The sequence below is a fragment of the Balaenoptera borealis genome (genome assembly GCF_965194805.1).
Source record: "Balaenoptera borealis genome assembly, chromosome: 6".
NCBI classification, from domain to species: domain Eukaryota; kingdom Metazoa; phylum Chordata; class Mammalia; order Artiodactyla; family Balaenopteridae; genus Balaenoptera; species Balaenoptera borealis.
In genome coordinates this window covers 112248069-112267466 of record NC_138863.1, presented here as the reverse complement: position 1 = coordinate 112267466, position 19398 = coordinate 112248069, and the positions used below count along the sequence as shown (strand labels likewise).

General features: G+C 39.3%; 1 protein-coding gene across 13 annotated transcripts in view; it reads right to left on the bottom strand.

The window, feature by feature from the left end:
• Positions 1–19398, bottom strand: part of ZRANB3 (zinc finger RANBP2-type containing 3) — a 262135-nt gene that overhangs the window by 18269 nt on the left and 224468 nt on the right. For 12 of the 13 annotated variants that reach the window (XM_082397845.1, XM_082397841.1, XM_082397840.1 and 9 more), the window contains 4 exons: positions 11225–11630; positions 7387–7584; positions 3671–3762; positions 835–936 (listed from right to left, as the gene is read on the bottom strand). In XM_082397845.1, the coding sequence (XP_082253971.1) occupies positions 835–936; positions 3671–3762; positions 7387–7584; positions 11225–11630 (798 nt within the window). The remainder of the gene's footprint in view (positions 1–834; positions 937–3670; positions 3763–7386; positions 7585–11224; positions 11631–19398) is intronic. The other variant, XM_082397837.1, reaches the window with a different exon arrangement.

Sequence of the window (19398 nt, the reverse complement as noted above, 5' to 3'; positions counted from 1 at the left end):
CTCACAGTGCAACATCTGAGCATCGCTTGTACCTGACTGCCTAAATTCTCACAGCAAAGAAGCCATCAATAATAAGTCTGGCACATTTTATTAGGCTTACCATTACTCTTACTTATTGGTCAGTTATAGGTAATTGGCTATTTTCTGGCAATCTGAGAATCAAGATTACATGATACCAAAGAAAATAGCTCATGGCTACCTTTTCCTTTGAGACAGGTGCAGCCAACCAAGGGCAATGTTTCATTTCCGCTCAAAGGGCAAAAACATAATCACTATTTTCTTGTAAAAAGTGGTACGCTGCATGCTGGCTCAGCCCCTGCGCTGCTGACCCGTCTGAGCAGTGACGATAAATCGGCCACAGATGAGAACTGAGGCCTCCCCAGCGGGTGTGTGGCCTGCGGCTGCACACAGACGCTTGCAGCAACGAATCGCGTCACCCCACGTGGTATTATCCCTGCTCTCAGAGCTTGTCAGTGTTAGAACTTAACCTACAAAAATAAAAGGCGATTCTGTCAGACGCAAACATCACAGTTGCTAATCCTGTGAATGAGAAATTAAATGATGTGAGGATGATTCTATACACAGAAACAGCAACCCTAGGTGTGATCATTTGCCAAGGAAACAGATTTCATGTTTATTCTTAGCACCGGGGTAATTCATAGGCAATGCCTGGACTGATTAAAACGCAACCAGTGATCTGACTCTGCAACGGGCCACAAAGTGCTCTGCTCTTATTAAACTCAAAAAAGGTCATTAAAATTACTCAACAAAAAAAAAAAAAAAAAATTACTCAACAAATTTTCATGTAGAACAAACGCGCAGGACTATTCTTACCAGGGAGCGATTTTGTTTCAGCTGAAAGCTTGCTGGTAAATCTTCCCAAAGGTCTAATTTTATATCCAAAGGGATGAAATTACAGTTCATCTGGTTTCCATCCTGGTTATAGATTAGGAAGGCATTATTAATCCATTTTGTCTGTAGGCACTAATAATTATTTTAAAAGTAAAGAATTCTATTATGGCATCGCATGCCCAGTCTCCTAAAAGATAAACTGAGGCGGCTCATTCTAGACAAGATTCCACCCACACTCAGTGAAAGAACACTGAGTGGAGAAGGAGGGCCAGGCTCTCACGCCCTCTGAGTGTCCCCACTGCATTCAATCTTAAGGGTAAATGATCCCATGCAGAGGGGTGTGGTCAGTCAAATACGAGGCTTAAACATGAAGTATTTCTTTTACAAAGGGAAAGAAGAATCTCTGTATGTGGAAATCTACTGTATAAACAATAGTTGAACCCATATTCTGTAGAATTCTCTCAGCCAAAAGGTAACGTTACAGTTCCCACAATCACTTTGGGAAAAAAAACATACAAAAAGTACTTACATAGTGATTAAAGTTTAGATATGTAATCGTTACTCTAAACTCTGCATTAGACATGGGATTCTGGCTGAAATGAACAGTTCTCTGGAGGTACACTGTTAACATAAGATGCTAAACATCTGTTACTGCTCTTCCTTTTAAAGCGTGCTCTTTTAGGCACTGATCTAGGGTTTTTATCCAAATTTCTGTTTCTAGATTTTATTTCAGATCTCCTAAGGTAAAAAGGAAAGCTTTCATCCAAACTCTCCTGTAGCTATGAAAATCCCTGTTGACATTTCATCTGCTTAGTGTCTCAGGTTTAGAAAATTGATTGAACAACATTTCATGGCAAGGGGACATGTAAGTATTTAGAAGAGTCGTAAAAATGCACTTGAGACTAGTGCACAGGCGGGGCGTTCGAGCCAGAATGTGGGTCAGGGAGGCCACGGTATTTGCCTGGCGGTGGGCACACCCCACTCTCTACCAGGAGTTTGCAGTTTTTCTCCGGTCTCCACCCAAGGGGGGAAACACCCTGATCAGATGATCCAGGATGCAGAGGCTTCACTGAGAGTAAAAAGTTTAAGGGCTTCTGAATTCCTGTATGCGCTCTGCCTGGGGTCCGCCTTCCGGCTTCTGGACTTTCCAGCCCCTGGGGTATCCGTTCTCTGTTATTCTCAAACCATGTAGACACGATGGTCTGAGAAGCACAGCCTGGAACTCCCCATATGAGGGGCACAAGGCACTTAGACCTGCCTCTAGGTGAGCAGAGGGGTCCTCGGTGCTCCCCGAGTCTAGAGGTTCCACGTGGTGGACCAAGGTGCAAGCCTTTAAGGGGAACGTGTCCTGTCTTCATTCTCAGTATCGCTCTTGGTGGTGGTCCCACAGTGGAGGCTGCCTGGGGCTTCTGGTATTCACGATCCTAGCCATCTCTAATCTTCTAGCAGTATCTTCTAATATTCAGTTAGAACTGAAGATTATTACGTGGTACACCATCTATCTGTATCTGATATTTGGGTTAGCAGAAAACCCATAACTGAGTTTGGGCAGCTCCAACCTAAGTTATCTTTAAAAAGGCATTCTGAGAATTCCCTGGTGGTCCAGTGGTTAGGGGTCCACATTTCCACTGTGGAGGACAGGACGGGTGAGGGTTCTAGCCCTGGTCGGGGAACTAAGATTCCTCATGACGTGTGGTACGGCCAAAAAACAAAACAAAACAAAAAAAGAACAAAAAGGCATTCTTTCAATAGGGCGACCCATGAGTTTAAAAACGCACAAATACTATTTTATGATACTTATGAAGATTAGATGTTTGAAACTGTAGACCAAACAAAAGCGTTCATAATCTTAGCAATTTTTTCTCTCAAACACTCACACTAGTTAATCTCGACCGAAGAGTCTCACATGGTCTGCAAGACCCTTTCAGAAGATCCAGACAGTCACAAGAGTTTTATAATAATAGTACAACATCATTGGCCTTTTTCACTCTCATTCTCTTATGAATGTACAGTGAAGTCTTCCATGCACAGGCAGACTTTAGAGGAAATTGCTAAAACTGTAAAACAATGCTACTTTCCTCACTAAACACTGTTTTTGTTTTGGCAGATATAATTAGTTTTCATAAAAATATGCTTCTTCTATAAATATGTAATGGACTTATTATTGCTACTCTTAAATGAATATTTTAAAGTGTTTCCATTTTAATTTCAAACAGTAAATATCAATAGATATAACCCACATAAACAAAAGCTCTTTGGGTCCTCAACAAACTTTAGGAGTGCAAAGAGGTCCTGAAAAGTTTGAGCGCTGCTAACCTGGGCTATGGCGGGCATCAGAGCAATCATATTATTAAAGCTTCCTAGGGTTTACTCAACACGGATGGGCAGGCTTAGGCTTCTGTAAAGACGCTACTGCTGCTGTTGCTGCAGGATCAGTGCAGGAGCCAACTCCGAGTGAGAGCGCGTGACGGCCAGGCACTGCGCTAAGTGCCTTCCGGGAATTAGCTTATTTTGTCCTGGCAACAACTCCTCCGTATTTTACAGTTGAGGAAACTGAGGCACAGCGCAGTTAAGTACTGTGTCCAAGATTCCACAGTGACAGATTTGAACTGAGGCACCCTGGCCCTGAAGTCTATACTCTTAACTGCTATGCTGTTTACCTCTAATTGCCTTTAGATTTAACAGAGGAATTTGAAAATTAGCTTTAAGGAGGAAAAGAACTCGATGCCTATCTCATTGCTAATAAAATTAATTATCTCCACTGACACATGAAAAAAGGAAGCTTTTCGTATGTTTCCAGAATCCACATGATGCTTACCTTAGTATAGACGTGAATCCGGTCAGTGTTCTTACTCGCACAAAACATTAAGGTATCACACACTGCCAAAGTGTCCGAACTCTTCAACTGTTCTAATAAACAAGATAAAAAAGAACCTGAAGGCGAATCTGCCCTCTGTCCAAAGCAGCTTATTCTTATCTTCTGTGGGTTAGGGTGATAAAATGGCTATAACAAATATATCAACATATTTGACAAAGTACATGTGTCTGGGTGTGAAATAAAACATGGTAGGCCATCTAACAGCATATTGGCTTATATGGTAACCAGTTGCTTTGAACTGTTGCTAATGATCCAACAAGAAAAAAAGAAATTCAGCATTCGCTAAAAAGGTAAGAGTCAGGCATAAGGGAGACCTTCCTGCCCCCCAAGAGTCCTTATCGATCTTGAAGGCTTCTAGAATCTATTCCTGTTGCTACAGAGGGTTTAAGTTAAGACTGAATGAGCACCATTTTGATTATCAGCAGCAATACAGCTATGTCGAGGGCCACTTAAATGACTGATGGCCTATGGCCTGGTGCCTCACATTCACAAAAGGAGAGGAGTGGAGAAGCCTCATTTCTGATAATCCCTCTTTATTTTTCCTTACTCAGTCCTACTGACCAATATATTCTGCAAGAGAAATAGGGTTATTCAAGCAGATCTAAATAATAATTACAGTTAGCACTTATCAAGCACTTAAAATGTGCCAGGTACTGTTCCAAGTACGTATATTAACACCTCTCAGAAATTAAGTAGTGCATTTTACAGAGGAGGAAACTGAGGCACAGTAATCTGCCCAAGGCCACTAGCAACAGAGACCAGTAATCTGGCTCCAGAGCCTGTGCTCTTAACCTCTGCTGTAGTTCCTCAGTGACCTTTTAAGGTATTTTTCCAGATCTAGAAGTCTATGATTTGTTTGAGATTCTATTTAGCAATGTCATCTATTGTAATTTTTCTAATCAAGGCATCAGTCACTTTACAAACCGGGATTGTGGATTATTCCCATATTTCATAAATTCAAAATGTACATTTTTTCCACACTTTAACATCTCTGAAATTGGCATGTCTTACAGTCAATAATCGTGGCATTTTACAACCATGGTTGGCCAGGGGGCAGTTGTGAGGTAGTTGTCACTGCCTGAGCATAAGCTTAGTCATAACTACAATATCGCTGTCACTTCAACACTACACTTGAGATACAAGCATTGTTGTTACTGAGTATTGAGTTTAATTACCTTTAAAATGTCTTTAAAATGTTTCACTATGGTTTGGGATTGAAATGAAAAGTTATCATGTATACCAAAAACATGGACACAGAGCAGAAGAGCATAAATTTGTTATTAAAGAAGCAAATATGCATCACCAGAGAAATAAACAGAATTTCTCATTGAGAAATTTCTTATTCTTGCCAAGGAATAACCAATTGCTTCATGGGACCTAAGAAAAGGAGATCACTGCAAACAGAGAAAGATATTTTATATTTGAATACTGAAATGTGCAAAAGGGTTGCCTATTACATGCCAAGCAAGGCATGCGAAGGCAGGAGAAACTGCCAGATCCCTCAGAACAAATGAAAGTGATGTCAAAGTAACAGAGGGTTTTATGATCTGGTCTGGGCTATCATTAGTTTATTGTGTCATAGCTTAATTGACAGAGTTTTTTTGTTTTTTAATGTACATAAAGTAAGTTCATCTCATAATCATTGTATCTCCAGATTTGAAGAGCTACGGTTAATGCATTAATGCTTAAAGATCAGAAGTCATTCTTTGATAAAAAGCATTACGAGAACAACTCCAACTTCTTGGTGGCTAGTAGCTACATTAGGGAACATATTTTTCTTTTCATTGTTTTCATGAAGTATAATTCAATGGTTTGAAACTACAGATAATGCATCTTTTGAAGATACAGCCATCGTTCCAGACCCCTAGAATTCCAGTTAGAACGAAACTACCGTTCCAGCGTGGTATATACCACTCTGGTTCTAAAAGAGCATATGTGGGTAGAAGAAGCATTTTACTATAATGTGCCTTCTCTGTCTTCCTTCTGTTTTTCAAGGAAATTCATGTTAGTGAGTAGACGTGAAGCATATCGCTTTTGTGGCGGTCTCAGCCCAGTGATTTGAGAAGTAAAAAAAAAGAGAAGAGGGAATAGGTATGGGGGAAATAATGCTGGCATTGTCTACTGGATGAAGTCAATGCAAGTTTCACTAGCAGAATAGAATTTTTAAAAGTTTAGTGATTTTTGGATACCAAGGGGGAAAAGGTGGGTAGGGTGGATTGGGAGATTGGGATTGACATACATACACTACTATGTATAAAATAGATAACTAATGAAAACAGACTGGGTATCACAGGGAACTGTACCCAATGCTCTGTGGTGACCTGAATGGGAAGGAAATCCAAGGAAGAGGGGATATATGTATACGTGTGGCTGATTCACTTTGCTGTACAGCAGAAACTAACACAGTATTGTAAAACAACTATACTCCGATAAATAAATAAAAAGAAGTCTAGTGATTTTTGAAAAGTTTGTGTAAGTAAAGCTAACATACGTCTTCATCAAGGGACCAATTTGTAACTAATAAGCCAGTAGATTTCCCTGCTATAGATGGAGAGACTCATGGCCCAGCTGCTGACAACTGCCAGTTGCTGATTCTGGGTCTGATGTTTAGTTAACTGAGCAGCACGCTATCCTAGAGCAACAGCTTCTGGAGGGACTGTCACAGCGAGAACAAGGAAACTGGAGACAAAGAGTCTGAGTCTACATTGCCTACTTAAAGGCCGTTAAAATTAACAGATCTAAACAGGATCCATTGTAAGCTAGTTTTGGGAAGACCTTGAGGAATTAGAGGAAAGGAAAGCTGAGTAAAGAGGAAAGGAGGATGCCCTGAGCTCAGAAATACTTAAACGGACGTTTCATTTCAGAGCTATGAATCCAGCTCTAAATTATCTATGTTTAACAGCAACTACCTTAAAAGAAAAACTGACAGTTCATCCCAACCATTTCGGGGTTGTTATAATGAGAACATCAATCTGTGGGTTACTATGGTCAGCAACTGAGTAACAAAGAAAATAACCCAAAAGTACTCACAATCTTTGGCCAGTTGGCCCATAAAGAGTGATGTATGACATATAGGCTGGTATTTGCCAACCATCACAGCTATAAATGATGAATGGAAACAACAAAAAAGTAAATAAATCTGAGACAGTACATGGCTGGTTCCAAACACAGTCATGATTCACACAGTCTTGAAATTATTAAAAACAAACAAACCCTCAAAACCCTAAATATAAAATATGCCAATTAATTGTAGCCATTTAAAAGAAATTCATGTGTGAAGGGTTAATGATCTCCTAAGTGGCTGTTAATAATCTGTCAATCTTACAACAATCCACATGGTCCAAAGGAACCCCCAAACATTAAAACCACCCTCTCACCGGGAGAATGGGCCAGGCTCGGTGGAGGCCGGGCAACAGGCCTGAGGTAGTACATGTGGCCACATATGGGTTTAGCTCTCTGTGTAACATCTGAATGTCAGCAGCTCTGCTCTTCCAGCCATCTGGTGTTTATGTATGTAGTTACAAGTAGTTGGTATTTTTAATACAAAAGGGAATACAGGAACCTGGAACAAGGTAGTAATCGCAAGTCTACTAACAGCATGATGTGTCTACGTATACGGTTATTATTTGGATCCTGGAAATGGAAGCAAGACTTACCATCACCTGGCTGGGGTGTGAGTCCGTCCTCACTCTCAGTTTTTGAAACTTCTTCCTGGCTCTCAGCTAACGGTTCAGGTGCTGAATGTGCAAGGACTTGTTTTTCCCCGTCAGAACTAGTCCATATTTTTTCGGAGGTGTCTTTCTGAGAATCATCTTTCTCGTTTCTGTTTTTATACTGAGTGTGGTGGAGGCTAGCTATTTGTAGAAAAAATTTGTACAACAAATAAACAAATTAGTTTATTAAAATCAAACATATAATTTACACTTACATTTAGGTAAAGTCATTATGTACTCTAAGCCCAATATAGAAAGTAGAGTTAAAAAAAAGTCACAACTAGGTTTTATAAAAAGACACAAAGTCAACAATGTTTGTTCTTTCTTTCAAAACATGCATCAGGAGTCACTAAATACCAAGTACTACTCTAGGTGCTGGAGAGGCAGAGTAGAAGACAAGACAAGACAGAAATTTCCCTGCTTCCTGGGATTCCATTCCAAGGGGCAGAAATAAACAGGTAAACAAATAGGATCTTTTCAGATAAAGAGAGTAAGTGAGTAAGAGGATGGGGTAGGAGGAGAAAAGTCAGCAGGCCCATCTGAGCTGAGAGCTGCCCAGGAATCTAGGAAGCCTGGCCCCAGGGGGCCTGTATTCTTAGATTAGATTCTTAGTGTAACTGGAAGCCATTAAAGGGTTTTAAGCAAAGGAATGTAATGATCTGAGTTTTTAAAGGATCACTCTGCTGTGTAGAGAAGGACCAGCCTCAGGGAGGCTTCTGAGGTCCTGAGCGAGAGATGATGGTGGCTTCCAGTGGGATGGTAGCAGTGAAGATGAAGTGGCTGCAATCAAGATATATTGTAGAGGTTATACTAGCAGAACTTCATGAAGTGGGAGGAGAGGGAAGAATCAAAGATGCTGCCTCTAGGTTTTTAACACGATGTGGGGAAGATGGGGGGAGAGAAGATTTAGTGTTAGATCTGGGGGTGGTGAATCGAGAATTCCATTTTGGACAAGTTAAGCTTGAGGCACCCATTTGGACATCCAGGTGGAGATGTTACACAGGCCACTAGATACATCCAATCTGGAATTCGAGATACATCCAATCTGGGCGTATGAGCTATAAGATGCCAAGCATAAGCACTAGCTGTTAAGAACAAAGAACAATACTAGTGTCCAGTGTATATTACACCAAATTTTATCTAACATACTAGAGACTGCGTCAGCAACCTTTATAGGACTTTCCAGTCCTATATCCTAATATTGCTCCTTTAATTTTTTGAATTCCACTGTTTCCTCAAACTGTTATATGGCAGGTATTGATTTTAAAATTTGGATGAATTATGCGGAGGGGGGAGGGATAGTTAGGGAGTTTGGGATAGACATCTACATACTGCTATGTTTAAAATGGATAACCAACAAGGACCTACTGTACAGCACAGGGAACTCTGCTCAATATTATGTAACAACCCAATTGGGAAAAGAATTTGAAAAAGAATGGATACATGTATACTATAACTGAGTCACTCTGTTGTACACCTGAAACTGACACAACATTGTTAACCAATTATACTCCAATATAAAATAAAAAGTTTAAAATAATAAACTAAACTAAAATTTAGATGGATTAGAATTAATTCTGCTTTTTAATGCTTTTGGAATGCATCCACATCAAGGTTGGAAATCATTATGTCAAACTGTAGTAGTATTAATCTAATAATTATAACTATCATACACAGTAATATCACCGTTACTTAGAGCATGTATTGCTCTTGGGGACTTTCCTGGTGGCGCAGTGGTTAAGAATCCGCCTGCCGATGCAGGGCACACAGGTTTGAGCCCTGGTCCGGAAAGATCCCACATGCTGCGGAGGAACTAAGCCTGTGTGCCACAATTACTGAGCCTGTGCTCTTAGCCCGTGAGCCACAACTACTGAGCCTGTGTGCCACAACTACTGAAGCCCACACACCTAGAGCCCATGCTCTGCAACAAGAGAAGCCACCGCAGTGAGAAGCCCACGCACCATAACGAAGAGTAGCCCCTGCTCACCGCAACTAGAGAAAGCCCGCGTACAGCAACGAAGACTCAACGCAGCCATAAATAAATAAATAAATAAATTTATTTAAAAAAAAAAGAATATGTATTGCTCTTAATCAGACTGTTTCATATTCACAAAAGGTGTTTTGTTTTTCTTAGACTGCTTGACAGTTTGCTTATTAAATCTTGGTTCTAGAAATCTTCATTGCTGCTCTTGGTATCAGAGAAAAATCAGAACTATAAAACCCTATTAGGGCTTCCCTGGTGGCGCAGTGGTTAAGAGTCCGCCTGCCAATGCAGGGGATACAGGTTTGAGCCCTGGTCCGGGAAGATCCCACATGCCGCGGAGCAACTAAGCCCATGTGCCACAACTACTGAGCCTGCGCTCTAGAGCCCGTGAGCCTCAACTACTGAAGTCCGCATGCCTAGAGCCTGTGCTCCGCAACAAGAGAAGCCACCGCAATGAGAAGCCCACGCACCACAAGGAAGAGTAGCCCCCACTCGCTGCAACTAGAGAACGCCCGCGCGTTCAGCAACAAAGACCCAACTCAGCCAAAAATTAAAAAAATAAAAATAAAAACCCTATTAAACTATGATTTTTATTGCTCAGTCACTCAATTTATAGACTTCATGTGAACTGATATTATTTTGTAGTCACGAGATATTTTATTTTTATTGCCTGTAGCAGTTGGAAATTGAATGAGATAATGCAAATTGTGGGAGATATTATATGGAATAAGCTTGTGGCTCCAATTTAGTTCATAGACAACAGGTGTCCACATTACAAATATAACCACCCAGATGGCAGACTTGTCAGTTTTGGTAGGAACACCCAGAACTGAAGGAGGAAAGACTCAGCTACTGATTACATTTTCTTTCACGTCAAAACTAAGGCAGAGGAGAGCAAGGCAAGCAGGAAGGAACTGGAGCATCAGAGCTTCTCTCTTTGCTGAGTCTTCGTTAATGTCAATACTCTGAAGAATTCACATAAGATGGAAAAGTAGATGTGTGTAATTATTACAGTTGATAAAATTTTATTTTATTTATGATTTTTTCCAGTTTCCATAACGGTCAACTTGGCATTTTCAGTTGCCATAAAATTGGAAACAAAAGGAATACTAATGATCTTTTCTTAAGACAACCACAGTTGTTAATAATCATTTCAAAAATAAAACATCAGAAAATGGCATATCATGCTAGAAAAATATACTCTGAGGTATGTTTATGATTTCTAGTTTTAAATAGCATGTTTTAGAAAAGAATAAATTCATAAAATAGACATGAAATCGGTTTTTAAAAGAAGATCTATAGAGGAATTTTTATGATTTGTCATGGAAGAAACATGGCACAATGAATATTTTACTAGGCAAAGAAGCTACGCTGGATTCATTTTGCTATTAAAAATAATAATCTGTAATTTCTTTAAAAACAAGTACTATCTACAAAGGAAAGAAAACAGCAGGTCTATGACTATAAGGCATATTTGCTGCCATAGCAACAGAGCTTCTATTCCTGCCCACTGAATTCACATCCTGTTGGCATTAATCAGAAATGTCCATTTGTGCCAAATTAATGCCATGTCACAGACGCTGGGGGATATACATTCTTGACAGAACTGGGAGATTTTCACATTCCACAAGGGGATAAATTCACAGTCTTCACTATGTGAAGTTCTTCCTCCAGCTTAAAAGCTAAAGTTGGTACCCAGTCACACAGATCTCTGAGGATAGCAGTTGTCTCTGAAAGCACAGGTTATCTGAGGACACCACTGCCAGCCCCCCCCATGGTTGCCCTCTGTGTACTCACCAGCACTGTCCTGAGGATTCTCACACATTTCACAGTAAGGTAGCACTGAGTTATTAATATAGGTGCAGAGAGCACACTGCCAGCCCTCACCAGGAAGGGGTGGGGTGGTGGCCTGGGCCTTGGCCTCACAGACCCTGTCCACGAGCGGAGCTTTGGTCTGCCCGGGCTGGGATGGTTTCTCCTCCAGGGGACTGCAGCGGTCATCGGTGGTGACCGATTTCATTTTTTTAGCTTCAGGTTCAAGATCACTTTCATAATCTCTTGTAGCTGTTTTTCCAGGGTCTGCTGGTGCTATGGTATTTTTCTCCTGGAATGCCCTTGATTCATCACAGGAGGTCACCAACTGTCTCTTCTTAGGGTTTGGTAAAAAGAATGATCGAATATCACGCTGTTTTTCTTTTTCAAACTAGGAAAAATAAAGGTATTAAATTAAGAGGCTATTGAGTATGTTCTTCCTGAATGAAACAGGTTAACAAACTCTTTTCATTAGCCATATTCCTTTATCTTTTGAACACCTTGTTGGAAATGAATTCAATCATGCAATGACTCTTCATATATCCATACATGTAGAATACCACCAACACCTCCATATACTTTCTGTGTCTAACTTTTTTAAGCACTTACAATGTGCCAAGCACTTTACATATATCAACTCATTTAATCCTCATGCCAGCTCTGTGAGGCAGGTACTCTTATTCTTCCCATATTTCAGATGAAGGCACTAAAGCTTTAGAGAAGTTAGGTAACTTGGTTATGTGAGTTATATAATAAAAATATACTTTATAAACTATCTGCTCTAGATGTATGTGAGGGAAAGGAGGCAACTGTGTGTCTAAACATTTCAAGTCAATCAAGACTTAGAAAAATGTTTTCATGACCAAACTATACACATGAACAATGTTCATAAACAATATGTTTTTCACATTAAAATACTTTCCTGACCAGGGAGTATTTTTCAAATAGCATTAAAGATATCAATTAGAACAGCTTCTTTAATAGACACAGTTTAATAATTATCTTTTTGAGAAATATATCTCTCTCTTCTAAGAACAGCAACTTCACTGTCTCATGTTTTTCATCTTCTTTTCAATGTGTAAATCTCAATCTCCTAGAGAAAGAAGGATACCCATCTCCACAAATGATTAGCCAGCAGTTAAGGTAAATTAAAGGAGTTAATTTTAGAGCAGTCCTGCCAGGCCTGAATTGGGTACCATGGTGGACACACACTGTGCTAGACTGCATTTCCAAAAATGGTCACACCGATTCTTATCCCATTTCGTGTACTTGTGACACTGACACACCTACATTTAGAGGTGGGGTCTGCGTCCCTCTCCCTTGAACCTGGGTGGACCTTTGTCTCAGTCTCAACCAGCAGAATGCAGTGAAAGGATCACTGTGTGACTTCTGAGGCTAGGTTCTAGAAGCTAACGTGGCTGCTGGCACTCTGTCTCTCTCTTCTTCTCTATATCTTTTGGGAGGGACACTAACTAGCCTTTGAAACATAGCCCGCACGTTGTGGGGAAACCCAGGCCACATGGAGAAACCAGGTATGGGTATTCAATCTGACAGCCCTACGTAGGTCCCTAGGTGACAGCCAGCATCCATTATCAGACATGGGAGTGAAGAGGCTTTCAGATGTTTCCAGCTCCCAGTCTTGGGATCTTCCAGCAAAGGTCCCAGTCCTCATGGAGCAGATACGTCACCTCCATTGTACCCTGGTTGAATTCCGTATCCACAGAAACCATGAGAAATAATACATAACTATTGTCGTTTTAAGGCACTAAGTTTTGGGGTAATTTGTTATGCCACAATACATTACGGAGACAGACACTATAGATAATGACATCCAAATATTGCAAAGAGATAGCTTACATAATAAATCTTATCTTTGTTTCTTAGTAGTGCTGCATAAGAAAGATTTAGCCAATTAATGGAGACAGAAGGATTAGTGGTTACTGGGAGCTGTGAGAAAGGGAAACAGGGAGTTATTGCTAAATGCTTACAGAGTCTCCGTTTGGGGTAATAAAAAAGTTTTGAAAATAGTGGTGATGGTTGCACAACATTGTGAATGTAATTAATGTCACTGAATTATACACTAAAAATGGTTAAGATGGCAAATTTTACGATTATATATAATCACAAATTTTTTAATTTCAAAAAAGGTTAAAAAGGTAAGAAAAGAAGAAGGAATAGTTATGTTGTTCCCATATTGGTAAAATTAAAACATATACTATAGGAAAAAAAGTCCCCCCCCCAATAATGTACAACTTTGATTTTGTATGACTGTTATTTATATATTCTCATATACTATTAAAAAGTTATCTAATAAGTTGTGGAAGTTACAGAACTTAGATTAAAATATAAAGAATGAAATCAATAAGACAAGATTCTTAAAACAATGCACAAGGGAAATTCTAAGAAAAGGGTGGAGGAAAGCAGAGAGATTATCAGACAAATGGAGTTTGGTGTTAAAAAAGTAACAAGGATACAAAGAGAGTTCTGTATCTAAAGAGAATGCTCTAGTCCATATAATAGGACTGCAAAGAGAGTTTAAAGAATTTTGAAAATATTGGCAAATGTTCAGCAAATGTGAACAAATTCTACCAGCTATTTCTAGTTAAACCATAATGATTTTACAAGACAGGTTAACTTTCTGAGTCCCTGTACATGTCTGGAAATGACCTGATTTTGCCCTAACTCTTAGTAGTTTTGTTGGGCATACAATTCTTCAAAATCTTTAAAGACATTGCTCTATTTCTTCCAACATCTGATGATACTGACAATGTTCCTTTGTAGGCTGCAAACTCTTTCTTCATTTTAGAGGCTTCTGGGACCTTTTTATCCCTGGTATTCTAAAATTTCACAATGATCAATGTCTATATATCTCTACCTGTGTCATATATATCTATATGCTTTCTGCCCAGCACCCAGAATACCTTATTAATTTTATATAGTATTGATCATCTTTAGTTCTTAGAAATTTCTATTCTTCTTTGATAGTTTCTTCCTCCTCATTTTCTCTTTTCTCTTTTTCTGGAATTCCTGTTAGCAGAATGTTGAACCTAGATATTTATGTCATCTTTTGTTCTCATATTTTCCTTCTTTTTGTCTTTTTACCCTCTAAACTCTTAGTGTTTAGCTCTATTTTATCTTTCAACCCTTCCATAAAATTATTTTGGTTTGGCAGTCATATTTTTAACATCTGTGTTCTTTTTTTGTTTCATTTTTTGTTTGTTTTGGCTGCAGTGCACGGCTTGAGGGATTCTTAGTTCCCCGACCAGGGATTGAACCCCGGGCCCCGGCAGTGAAAGCGCTGAGTCCTAACCACTGGACCACCAGGGAATTCCCTCTAATATCTAGAAGTTCCTTTTCTTTTTATAGTATTCTGATTTTATTTATATTTGCAATATCATCTCAAATCTAAAGCTACGAATTAGTTTTTAAAAAGTTATCTCTATGATCAATTTTTGTATTAGTTTATTTTTGTTCACATTTTTCATGCCACAGATTTCCTCCTCAAATTTCCAATGACCTCATACATAAGAATGAAAGAATAGGAGGGTTGCCTAGGAACTTAGGACACATGGGGCTTATCACCAAGTAGATCGAGTAGGACATACTGATTGAACGCAAGGGGTGAGGAAGATGGAGGGGACCACAGTGATACTCGGATTCCATTGTAGGGATGACATTTTCAGTTACTGTAATAGGGAATATAGGAAGATAAATGGGCTCATTAGAAGGCAAAAAGAGAAGAGGTAAGGAAATAAAAGTTCACTTTTAGACATGTGTGAGGACTGGTGTGTGCCAGGGTGGCGAGTTCCAGGAAGCAGGTCCAGAGTTCAAGGGAAAGAGACACCTGGATTTGCACATGTGGGAACCACTGACATACAGAGGTGGTTACAGTCAGAGGCCTGGATGTCATGAACAAAGGGAGGAGGAAGTAAGAAAAGGTAAAAGTCATGGACGCGAGCAGAGGGACATTAAGGGTGGAATGAGGAGGAAGAGATACCGAGGAAGGGAACAGTAGGAACAGTAAGAAGGGTAGAAAAGCCAGGAGAGTAGTGGCTTTAGTGTGCCTGTGTTTTGGTTTCCATTCATTATCCTAGGCACTCAGGGAGCATTTCAATCAGAAAAACCCAGGTCCTTCAGATCTGGGAGATTTTCTTATATTATTTTTTCTTCCTCTGTTGTCTCTGTCTTTTCTTTCTGGAATTCCTATTAGGCAAAATCTTCTGAACTGATCATTTGCTCTTCTTCACTTTTTTGCACACTTTTCCATTTCTATTTGTTCTACTTTTTGTGTGATTTCCTCATTATCTTCCTTTCCATCCTTGTCAGATTATTATTTTCTGATATTACAGGTTCAGTTTCTAAGAGCTTTTCCTCATTCTCTGATTTTTCCCTTTCCTTGTTCTTGTTTCTTGGGTGCAGTACTTTCTTTTACTTCTCTGTGAATATCAGTGAAAGGCTTTTTGTTTGTTTACTTCAGCTCATTACACTGTCTCTGCTTCTTTTGTATCCTTTCTTGTCTTGCATGCTTATTTTTGTCTCTGCATCGCCCATGAGAGGATTTCCTCCAAACCTGGTGGCCTTCACTGTCAATTCACATTTAAGAATAAGACACTAAAATGCCATTGGAAATTCCAAGTGGGGGACCGCACTAAAGGTCATCAGTGACTGTTTGTCAGGGGATCCCTTTCAGGCTCCGTAGTCTTTTTTTGGTCCAGTCAATTTCTCCAGAAAGGAGTCCTTCAATCTCCTGCCCGAAGGATACAATGCTGGCTGCCAGTGACCTGGGGGCTGATCAGGAGAAGGGTGCTAAGGATTTCACCATTGATAAAGGAGTCTTCCAGTTAATATGTTTATTTTCAATTTACTGCCTTACCCCACTCCCTCAACTGGCCCTTCTCCTAGATATGCTTCTAAAGAGGAACAAGTAAAACAGCTAAATAAATGAATAAAATGTCAGAAACAAAGACTACAAAAAGTAAAATAAATAAAATATATAAAGCAGGCCACTGTCACCTATGCTGAATAATGTTTAAATAACATCAGCATCTTTTGTCCCATTCTACATTTTAAAGGATTTGTTTCCAGCTGTCCGAAACGTTTTAATCTCTCCATCTCCCCGCCACCAAAAAATAAAAATTAAAAAGATTATTTCAGATTTGTTTATAAAAAAACAACCCTCCCCAAAACCTAAGAAATCTTAAAAAAAAAAAAAATTCTCAGGGCCTTAAAATATCAGCTTTTACAGTTGACCTCTTTAATCAAGCTATTTAATTAAGCTATTTTAAAAATAACTTCATTTACTATGTAAGCAGTGACTAATTTTAGAAATTAGCATTTGAGAAATTCCCATTACGTATCAGAGGCAGGTTGAGAGTAAAGGTTAGCAGTGAGTGACAGCAATCAGAAATTGATGTATACCTCCACCACAACAAGGGTTAACTTACAGTGCCTGGGAGTAGTCAGTATGGGGGCAATTTTGAAATCATGGCTGCTTGGGTAAAAATAAAGTGAGACTGGAGAATATGAAATACAGAAAAGGAGCCGTGGGTGGAAAGGGAATCATTTTATATAATTTTGGGAACCAAAGGATACACTTGAGGTATAATTTTAGAAAAAGGAGAGGACAAGATTAATTAGTAGACTTTAATGTCGTGATGGCTAAACCGGACAATGATGAATGTGGTTACAGGTAGTGGACCTTACGAGTTAGTGCCCTGGCCACAGGGCTGGCAGAAGCATAGGGCTTAACAGGAATAATAAAGACTTCCTTTGAGATAATCAATTAGAAACCTGGTCTATATTATCAGTTGTATGTTTTTAGATTGAAACCTCTGAGCAGTCAGGCAGGAAGTTGGTTAGTGAGGTTTCTCTGACATTCAATGGCTATGACTGACAGAGAAATAGGTGAGAAAATCTCTGGGACACATCCTGACGATAATTACATGCATTAGGTGGGAACAGAGAAGGGTTAAAAGGTTTACTGAATAGGAGTTCTTAACTTGGGAGCCATGGGCCTCTCACAAGAGGCCTTCAGTGAGCCTGAGAAACCCCTGAAATTGTCCATCCGGCTCGCACCCGCCAAGCTGTCATCACCAAGGAGCTGACTGAAATCATCTCCAGTGCCGCAGCTCTGGACTAATGAAAATCGAGTTTCATCCTCAGACAAGAGGCAAAGAAGATTCAGCCAGCTGATTTTGTTTTTAGCTTACTGCTGTCCTTGTCAGAAGAAATTGTTGGTCCATTGTTTAAATTACTAAAGATAGCAAGATATTTGTAAATTATCTTACAATAAATGACTCACCATAAGAAAAAAAAAAAATGGCCTTCAGTGAGCCTGAGAAACCCCTGAAATTGTCCATAAAATGTTGTCTGTATTGTATGTGCATTTTTGGAGAGCAGTTCTTTACTCTCTCTATATTCTCAAAGGGATTCAGGACCCGGTAAAAGTTAAGAGCCACTGGATTAGAAGATGCATGTGTGGTTTGAGTAGCTCCATTTCTTTCCTTAATTTTCTGTAGTAAAGAGAGATTGAGGGTTCACTTGCGAATGTACACATGGGCGGTGAACAAACTCTTTTAAGGGAAAACAAATACACAAAGTCTCTTAAATACATAATGAGACTCTCTCTAGCATCTCTCAATACTTTTTAAAAACTGAATAATACCCAGAGTAACTTCTGTGCAGGCATGAAACATCACTTAGCTCATTTATCTGTCACTGTAACTGGATGCTGAACAGCTTCTCTTAAGAGAAGAAATGACACGGAAGCCTCACACAGTCAAAAAAAGGGAAACCACTAGTGAGGTGAGAAGAAAGCGCATGGATCGTAATGGCAAGGGAGTTATAGGAGACGTTACTGTGCTGGCAGGACTCAAAGGGGTAATGTAACGTAGGTCAGTTTAAAACAAAACACACCATCCTTGATGTTCTGAGACAAGGACCTATCCCCACCAGCAACTCATGGAGATTCCAGCAGGTATTTGGGACATGTCTGGTTAATAAAAGAAAGAAGCGACCTTTAACAAGATTTGTGACACAGATACTAAACATGAATGCAATATTCCTGTATTTTAGTAAGATGATTCTATAATTACTTTTCTTTTGTCCTTTTTCTATTAAATTAATTTTTCATAAAGTGAATGTGGATCCACTGATTAAAGCATCTGAGTAAAAGGTGGTAAGAAATAATTGTAAACAAAATGTTCCCTACATAAGCATGTTTTCTAAAAATATTACATTTATCAAAAACATGACTCCTTAGAGGGACAAACTTTATCAGTCTCACCAAAACAGAGCAGAATCCCCAAATTACAGCAGCCATACTGATAGTTAAATACTCAGGACCCATACTCTTCTGGCAGATCTCCTGAAAAACTGCCGACTTTATTAATGTTATCAGCATTTCTCAGTGGTAAAGATAACAGGAACATAGAAAGACAAAAATATTTTTATGGCCTAGGAAAACTTCATTACTTAATAGCAAGATTAAGCTAAAAAGTCTTTTGTCTTTAATAAGCATATTCTTGCATTCAGAAGAGATATTATAGTAACAAATTACTGACAAATGTCTTAACTCATCATGACTGTTTGTCTTTGTAAAGAAACTATATTAAGTGACCCTTTTAATGTGTGATAAATAAGGAACTTAAAAGTAGGTGTTTCAAAATAGGAGGAGCAATCTAAGCTTATAGTGATTTTTATCACAAGGCTTTGGGGAAAATACAGTAAAGTCAACATGCCTGTGTAATAAGAAATGTAGAAAATGGAAGAACATATTCCTGCCCTCAGTTATACAGCTGACACTCAGTTACTGTGTTCCTGTCTTTTGTTCAATATTGTTTTTGAAAAGCAAAAGAAGAAATATTGCTTTTGGTGAGAAGTGCTGGGAATAAAAACTGCAAAATGCTTAAGGTGGCAAAATGCGTGTGTTTATTTGAAAGGTTCAGGGACCTAACATATTTGCTCTGTTTTGCACCATGGTAAACAACTGCTCTTTAGAGAAAAATCCCCTGGCCATGATGACAGGATTAAAAGTCTGTTATTAGAACTGAAGCAGAGGAAAAGGAAATCTGGTAAAACTCATAAAAAACAATAAAACACTTCAAAGCCTGGTGCCATTCCAGTGCAGCACACACCACCAACAAGAGCACTGGTGTCGG